Genomic DNA, 9346 nt, shown 5'->3' with positions numbered 1-9346 from the left:
AATTCCGAGTTAACTATCAATTATTTTGAGTCAATCATCAAGTTTAAAATCGAGAGAATCTCAAGTGCAGTCCATTTTCAAAAATGATCATTTAATTGACTTTGTCGAGCAAATCAACAGTGTGACATTATTAATTTATCAAGACGCGTGGGTTATTCCACAATAAAGTAAATCAACAGTGTGGTTTTATAATCCCGCGTGTTTTAATTTTCCACCTCCTTCCACAATCCCACTTTTTCCCAACCAGCACCTCAATTTAGCTTCAATCTCAAACAAACCTTTTTTGTAGCAGAGAAGATTTCCTACAAAAAAGGTTGGATGACATTTTGTCGTAAAATAATTCATTCTCGAGATAATTATGAAAAAATGATTTTTCATCGAGATAATCACAAAATTGATAAAATTAGAAAAATGACTTGTCATTTTTCACCACCACAGTACAGAATTAAGGCCCAAAATTGAAGGGATTATCTTCTCGACTCAACCCCCAACATATTGTTGTAAATTTCATATTTTTAAAGCTATTCACTAGCTCGAAAAAAAAATTGTGGAAATATCGAAATTTCAATGCTTTTTAAATGGGAAAATTTGGGTATTTACAGGCACGGTTTGTACTTGAGATTAAGAGCTGAAATTTTACACAGATTTTTTTCAATTATTTAAGACCCATTTGGGGGCTGAACGCTTCAAAATTCGCCGAGGACGTTGTTAAGGGGCACCTTAATATATAAATATTAAGGCGCTAATCAACGTGAACTTCAAAACTTCAAATATAAACGGTAGACTTATCCAGAACTCGATGCGAAACTCAAAACAGCCGAAGTGTTGTCACCTTCGGCCTTTGCTCCTCGATGTCCCCATGAAAATCCTCGAAAACCGAATAAACAAAAAAAACGGAAAAACGAGAAAATGTTGTTGGACGCCAGCTGACTTTTATTCCAGCGGTGTCAGCGAACCGCATTAAAGAGAACCATACGAAAAACTTAGCCATAATTGGGGAAATCAAGGGAGAGGTTGCGAAATTAGCTCGACTAGCTCGGAGGTATTCGGAGAGCGGGGTAGGATCGATCGCTCGCTCTTAGGAAGGATGTCGCGAATTCAACAAAATATACAGAAAAATCAAGGGAAAGAATAAGAAAATTAATTAAATAGGAGATGAGAGAATTACTTCAAATTTACTCCGTGATTTATCCAATTTCTCAATAATATTTCAACTCAAATAGAATTTCTATTCTTCATAAATAAAATAAATTAATTTCAATTAAATTCAACCAAATTAAATTCAATTCAATTCCCGAGAGCGAGAGTACGTGAATTGACCTTGAGAGAAAGGTTATCGCGAAGGGAAATGGGGGGTCCGAAGAATTCAAGCCAACGATCTCTCCGCATCGTCCAGAAACTGGAGTGCTGGAGGATCTGAAGGCTATGTTAATTCCAATGCGATGATCTCGGCGAATCTCCTAAGAATAATCAATGACAATTAAGGGGTGAGGGACTCGAGTGTGCAAATGTTACTTAAGAGTGCCATTTTGCTCCATATTCGAGTCCGCCCTCCATCAAGAGCGTCGTGCCGTCACAGGAAAATTCTTGGAGCTCACGAGCTTCAATGTCATGATTTTCGGGGTATCGACCTCCGAGAAACCTTAAATTAATAAATTAAAACCTTGGGGGGACTTTACTGAGCTAGAAGAGCACTCATTTGAGGCTTCAATTCGCTCTAGAAAGAGAATAAATCGCCATGTGTACGACAGCGTCACCCACGGTACGTGAGGAGCATGTGTGCACGTATAGGCATGTTTTATTTACTTCTTCCCACTAAAATTGGCACTGGACATTCCCCATACGATCTCGAGGGTTCTAGTGAAATAATTATGCACTCAGAAGGTGCATTGATTGTTCAACAAGACCTCTTGGTGAATGGAGAGGGCACAATGGCGCCAGGGCACGGCATCGGCCATGTGCGGCCTTTTATTGGGTCTCACTGTCCATTTTCACTATCACTTGAGTTTCCCTGGGGTTTTATTACTCGCGAGAGGTCTAGGATGCCGAACGAGGGCTTTATGCACTCACTGGTGCATTTAATCACTCGCTCGGAGGAGTTTTGGTGGTTGGNAGCGGGGTAGGATCGATCGCTCGCTCTTAGGAAGGATGTCGCGAATTCAACAAAATATACAGAAAAATCAAGGGAAAGAATAAGAAAATTAATTAAATAGGAGATGAGAGAATTACTTCAAATTTACTCCGTGATTTATCCAATTTCTCAATAATATTTCAACTCAAATAGAATTTCTATTCTTCATAAATAAAATAAATTAATTTCAATTAAATTCAACCAAATTAAATTCAATTCAATTCCCGAGAGCGAGAGTACGTGAATTGACCTTGAGAGAAAGGTTATCGCGAAGGGAAATGGGGGGTCCGAAGAATTCAAGCCAACGATCTCTCCGCATCGTCCAGAAACTGGAGTGCTGGAGGATCTGAAGGCTATGTTAATTCCAATGCGATGATCTCGGCGAATCTCCTAAGAATAATCAATGACAATTAAGGGGTGAGGGACTCGAGTGTGCAAATGTTACTTAAGAGTGCCATTTTGCTCCATATTCGAGTCCGCCCTCCATCAAGAGCGTCGTGCCGTCACAGGAAAATTCTTGGAGCTCACGAGCTTCAATGTCATGATTTTCGGGGTATCGACCTCCGAGAAACCTTAAATTAATAAATTAAAACCTTGGGGGGACTTTACTGAGCTAGAAGAGCACTCATTTGAGGCTTCAATTCGCTCTAGAAAGAGAATAAATCGCCATGTGTACGACAGCGTCACCCACGGTACGTGAGGAGCATGTGTGCACGTATAGGCATGTTTTATTTACTTCTTCCCACTAAAATTGGCACTGGACATTCCCCATACGATCTCGAGGGTTCTAGTGAAATAATTATGCACTCAGAAGGTGCATTGATTGTTCAACAAGACCTCTTGGTGAATGGAGAGGGCACAATGGCGCCAGGGCACGGCATCGGCCATGTGCGGCCTTTTATTGGGTCTCACTGTCCATTTTCACTATCACTTGAGTTTCCCTGGGGTTTTATTACTCGCGAGAGGTCTAGGATGCCGAACGAGGGCTTTATGCACTCACTGGTGCATTTAATCACTCGCTCGGAGGAGTTTTGGTGGTTGGGAATGCATCTCGGTATCACTCTCGTGAACGCCGGTGCACTTTTCCCGGAGGTTATCACTGGGCACACTGGGAATAAATGCACTTCTCTCCTCGGGAGACAGTGCACATGGTGAACAAAAATGTACTTACCATGTTCCTCGTGTGGGCCCTCGACGATGGTCTCCACCAACTCTCTCGATCGCTGCCGATATTCTCGGGGATGTCGTCGCAATGGTTGCTCGGGTCCAACTCTGTCGTATACTGCGTTTAACCGGCGGATGTTCTCAGCTGGGTGGTGCAACTGGAACGCCGTCTAGCTGCCGCTGGAAAAATTGTGAAAAAAAATTGACTGTAACGTGGTCAACTTTTACTGGGGATAAAAATGAACGTTATCTCGCCCTTTTCCCTTGTTAAAGTCAGAAAACTGAAACTCGATGATTGTGGGCGCCAGTTGTTCTTTGTCTCGACGGAAACAACAAACCGAAATTAGATCTAAGTGGAAAAATACAACAAAACCAAAGATTTAAAAACATTAAAAAACTTAAACTTAAGGGGCCAAGGGAAAGGTGACAGGGTGCTTGCGCTGCTCAGGGGGTCGGTTGTGGAGAGAGGGGTAGGTTCAGGTGGAGAACGGGTCACTGGGCTCTTATCCTAAAAGAAAGAAACGCAAGGCCAAAATTTAATGCTGAAATGTACGGGTCTATATTGTCTCTAAAATTCAGCAAAAGAGTAATAATCGTAATAATCGTGTCAAAAAAATCCATAGTCCGCTCTGAGAGTGAGGGAGAGAGACCAAAAACAAATATATATCCATCAAAATTAATGATAATAATTCCATAAGGTCACAATAATATTGCACAGTAATTAATATCACGCGATGTACGCAGAGAGACCTAAAAAAAAGATGATAAATCCAAAATAAAATAAGGAATCCCAAAAATGGAAATAAAAAAAAAGAATATCGAATCCAATATCGGACGAGAGTTGGCTAATTTAGCAATAATTCAAAAATAATCCCCGACAACAAAAAAAATCCTAGCGCAACATAATTCTCGAAAACGCGCGGGCTCGAGAGCATAAAACGAACACGTGGTAGCTAAAACGACGGACGCGGCGCATAGAATCTACCGAGGCGCGACCTTGAAGCGAAAACCGCATGAGAATTTCTCTAACGAAGGCGGTGAACGCATGGAAAAAATCATCAATAAATTCTAACAGGCCGTCGGCACACAAAAATTCTAATTATTCCGTATTTTCAGGGATATTTCATTCCGAGGCGATGAACGCAACATTGAAACGATCGGAGCGAAATGAAAATAGAACTACATCCCGAGAAAATCGAACGAACGCGAAAATCCCGAATAGTTCTTAAATGAATAAAACGTCTAATTAATTAAGCCACAATGACTGGCAAGACCGAGAGGTAAAGAGCTCGAAGTGTTCGAGAAGGCGTCTAGCGCAGAAGTACCTTTGAAAGTCGGAAACTACACGGCTTTTATCCAAAAATCCCACGCAAAACTCCCGAAATATTCACTCACTTAAACGACATAAAACTATCCTTACGGGTGCGAGAGAGAAGCACGAAATCCACCATCGAAGAGAGAGACAGATGCGAAATCTCTCGCGGCGTCAAAACTCGCAAAATCTGACAGGCGATTAATGCAATTATTGGGCGTTGTTTAAGCTCTACCGCACAGAGCAAGACCTCAAAATCAATAAATTATGATCCAAAAACCCTGAGATGAGAAAACCTACAAAAATGATTCCCAACAATACGAGAATCCCGTAATCAAAAATACTCGTGAAACTCACCAGCGAAACGATGCAAGTACTCCCTGCTTGTCGGCTCCTCGGCAAAGTCTCCACATACGAATCTCCGTGGCCCTCAATTGTCTCATTTCACCTGTCGGTACCCTCCCGATTAACCACAATTGTCTTTAGATTCACACAAAAGAAAAACTCCTAATGATAGTCGCAACGGCGAGAACTACCTGCGCTATACTCACGTATGCCACACGTGAGGATGTTAATCGATACTGACGCTCGATGGGCCACGATGGCGGCTTGGCGCACGCAGATGTGACGTGGACAGAGCGCCACGTGCGCCTGCATGGCGCAACAATTACATGACGGTCGGTAACCGGGATTTCTACCTAACGAAATTCAAATTGAAATAACTCTATACAAAAATTAATTACTACAACGATTGAAATGGATGTCAGAGTGGGTTATTAACTCAAGAAAAATTCCTATTTAACTATAATCTCCTCTCTGGAGTTGTATTCTCGGGATTACGGGGCTAGGGAAATAAATTACGAAGGGACGAACAAAACTTAATTACAAAAAAATGAAAACAATTAGAAAAGTCGAACTCAAACGACCTTGGCGATTCACGCGGGAGCAACGGTCGGGATTGATCGCGTGACCTTCCACCTAACCCAAAACTAACCCTTCCCAAACCCCAAAAATCCACTACTTGAGCGGTAGTATTTCAACTACTCCTACACAATCCCCGAAAATTCGAAAGGAAGGGAAAAATCTCCAAAAATGATCGCGCAGCTCGGTAATATCTCGGCCTCAATCACGAAAATTCTATCGGCTCTATATAGTTAATTTTTCCCCATCCAATTAACAAAACAGACAGCGTGCAACGCAAGGGAAAGATAAAACGAATCCAAAAATACGAAAGAGGCGTCAGAACGCAAAACAAGATTCCCAATAACAAAGAAAAATGATAAAAACAAAAAAGTGTTGGAACGCAAAATCGAAATTCTGATGAATCCAAAATGACTCGAAATCTCTAATTATTAACAAAATGAATTGACTCGAAACTATTGACTCGACTGGGTCATTTTCTCTGCGTACTTACGGTTTTTCCGGTAGTTTTTCCCATGATCCCGCGGCGAGCGAAGGGATTTCCCCATAATCCCTTACACCCCCCATCTTTGCCGGTTCCAAGTCCGTTTCCGCATCGGTCAAGTGTTGTTATCCGTGGGTGGTGGCTTCCTTCCTGCAGCACTGTAGCAATAGTGCTCTCCTCTGATCAGCATCACTCGAACCCACGACCTGAAATAGAGTCTCATGCTCTATGAATAGAGAGCCGGGCAACCTAATAAACGTATTGCATAGACGTAAGATTATTTATTAATTATAGCCTTTAGGCACCAGGTACATTCAGCACAGCCAGAAAAATGGATTAGTACGCTATTCGTTATGGCAAAAATGCAACAAAAAATCCCATTTAAGTGTTTTCAATACTAGACACAGCAGGCAGTAATAAGCTCAAAAGCAGACGTGATTAGCACAACAACACATTCCTAGTCAGCAGTGGTAATCCAAGCATAATATAGGCACTCAGCACATTCACCTTTGAACGCTAACATTACCGAAGCAAATGCATAAGGCACAGAGGCAAAAATATTCACTATCTTAATCTAATGAATTAAGTATAATTTAATTAAGAACAATAAAGGTGCTGGGCTTATGGCCATGGAAGATGTGGATTTCCCAAACTCCAATCTTCAAATTGTATCGCGTTTCCGCAGTCTCTTATCTCTCCTGGGAAGTGATATTGAGCGGTGGTATCCGCAATGTTTTACAGGGTGTCCCATAGTATGTGACAAAAGTAAATTGCGAATAACTTGAATACGGTTAAGTGTAACCTCATCTGTGGTTACAGTAGGTGAAGGGCCAGGATTCTCATGCCTCCTATCGTCTAGTGTACCGTATCGATCAAATTTCTCAATTAACCTGAAAATACCCATGAATTGGTCGAAAAATGCGTAAATCTTCAAAAAAAAAAAAAAAAAATTTTGGTTGTCTAGTTCATTTACTCTATTTACCGTGTGAGACTCGAATCAGATACTCCAGTATGTGTGCCATACTTNTCTCTTAATGCTGCAGTAGTTAAATCTCCTCTTCGGTAATATGATTTGATGAGGAATGTTTTTTGTTCAATGGTTTTCCATTTTAGTGTTCTAATTCGCGAGCGACTGAATGGATGAACTTTGCGTATGGATGAAATTTGCGGAGAGTCTCCACTTCAACCATATATTAGACTTTAGACTGCGCTATCACCTTGCGGTATACAACGCAATTTACTTTTGTCACATACTATGGGACACCCTGTATTTCTCGTAACCGACGACTTTGAGGGGTGGTATCTGCAATGTTTTATTACTCGTAACGGACGACTTTGAGCGGTGGTATCCGCAATGTTTTAAATTTCTTGGAGTGAGTACTTGCAGTAATTTTGGCTTTCACAAGCATAGGATGACGGTGGTATCCCTCTCTACTGGGGTGGCTTCTTTGGGGTTTGCCTTTCCAAGAATCGAGCCAGCGCTGTGGGGTCTATTGTCGCGATGTTCTCCAACCACTCATCTGTCGTCATTGGCGCCAGGGTGGTAAGTGGATGGGGTCGCGTCCTGGTCTGGTGGAAATTCTGACCGACCCAGGTGGCACTACTTGTGCAGTTGTAGGAGTGATGGATGGGTTGTCCTAGGAGGCAGCTGTTGTTGGTGCAGCAGGCAATGAAGGCCAAGTCACTTGTCCTGAGGGCGATGGTGGGGGTCCTGAAGGAGTGGTGGGGGTTTTGGCCCTGGGAACATCTGTTGGGAGTGTGGCTACAGCAGCATCGTCGATCGAAGGGGTGGCTCTGGGAGCATCGATAGTGGGGTTGATCTTCAGGGGTTCTGGTGATGGCTTGAGGCGTTTCGCAGTAGATTCAGCGTAGGTCTGAGATCTGGCGCGTCCCAGTCTGTCCTGGACGGAAACTCTCTCAGTACTGGCTGAGGGTTGAGGTCGAGAGGTAGAATAGGCACTGGTGGCTTCTCGATTGGTCGAGAGAGCAGCGTTGGGACCTGCTGGTGCAGTTGAGGTCCTTGTCCTACCAGGGGTGGTTGGCCTATTGGCAGAGGGGTCGGAGGGTCTCCTGAGGTTCGTCAGCGTGTAACGTGCTAGGCGGGTGGCATGAGGTGCAGTTTTGGAGCTTAGTTGAGGCAGTTGTCCCTCGAGATTCTGTTCGATGACCCATCTGGACTTCTCATGGCGACTGTCCATAACCACGCAAGTGAAAATGTTGCAGTGCCACTTACCACAGGCTACGCAATAGCCGTGCCTCACGACACTGCAACACTCTGGATAGCCATGGCCATAGCCATGGCACTGGTGCCACCTAACGCCGCGTGTAGCCTTCCTTGGGGGTGGCAAATCTTTGCAATCGGCGTCTGGGAGAATTGGGGCCAGGGGTTCCTCTGGTCTCTGTTGAAGAAGATCCGGGATACTTGGCTCCTGGGGCACTAGCGACGTCGGTGGCTGCTGGAGGATTGTTGTGGAGGGTTCCTTGGGTGTGAGGCGCGCAGCTTCCTCCAACTGTTCATCCTCGGTGGCGTGAATCTCCAGTATGTCTGAGTTACTGGAGGCGATCTCGCAAGGGGTAGAGGTTTTAATCCCAGAGGGATGAAGCCTTTGTCCAGTGGTATCTGGTGTGGATGCTGGGGTACTTGGTGTAGGGGGTGGTGTAGGAGTGGCAGCGAGTGCATCAGTAGGAAGACTGGAACTGAGTTCCAACGGGGTGGCAGCAGTGGCTGCATCCGAACTAAAGATGGCATCTGATGCCGGATTCGAAGGTTTGGAGACGGGCTGGGGGTCTCCAAGGGCCATATGTGCGATTTCCTCGGCGATGCGAGTAGCTTGTTGACCGGCCCCCATCTCAGCATCTTCCTGGGGTGTGTCCAGAAGCGGAAAAGGTGGCATTACTGCAAATTCTGTGGGTGCCCTCAAGTTGATCAGGGGGGTGACGAAAATTCGCAAAATCGGTAGGAAATTGTCGTTCTTCTGGGCAGTATCCCAGATTAACTTCTTGTAAGATGTCAGGGGGGCTCACAGAAGGTGGTCAGGAACTGGGTTAGCAGCTGTGCAGGGTGACGTCGAAGCCTGACTGGGGTTGCCCGTCCTAGTGGCTGGGGGTGTCGGTTTCTGGTGGGGGTGTGTAAGTGACACAGGGTCCACGGAGGCATCAATCGCAGCTATCTCGATTTCTTCGGCCTCGGGGGAGGCATCTACCTCCATGGGGGCATCGACTGCAGGGGTTATAGTGGCTCTTAGAGAAGCAGTGGCTGGTGAATTGTGGACCTCAACGGTAGTTGTGATCTTCTCCTCATTCTGGGCATCTCGTGACGCAGGGTGTGGAGTCT

The 9346-nt window shown here is 44.4% G+C and overlaps 1 protein-coding gene across 1 annotated transcript; it reads right to left on the bottom strand.

The window, feature by feature from the left end:
- Positions 1 to 7649: 7649 nt before the first annotated feature.
- Positions 7650 to 8906, bottom strand: LOC107038714 (uncharacterized protein KIAA0754-like). Its single transcript, XM_015257969.1, has one exon. The coding sequence runs from the start codon at positions 8904 to 8906 to the stop codon at positions 7650 to 7652; it is 1257 nt and encodes a 418-aa protein (XP_015113455.1).
- Positions 8907 to 9346: the final 440 nt, after the last annotated feature.

The sequence above is a fragment of the Diachasma alloeum genome, unplaced genomic scaffold (genome assembly GCF_001412515.2).
Source record: "Diachasma alloeum isolate Michigan unplaced genomic scaffold, Dall2.0 Dall_scaffold_00287, whole genome shotgun sequence".
NCBI classification, from domain to species: Eukaryota; Metazoa; Arthropoda; class Insecta; order Hymenoptera; family Braconidae; genus Diachasma; species Diachasma alloeum.
Note: the sequence above shows the minus strand (reverse complement) of the source record. Positions and strands in the feature narration are given on the sequence as shown.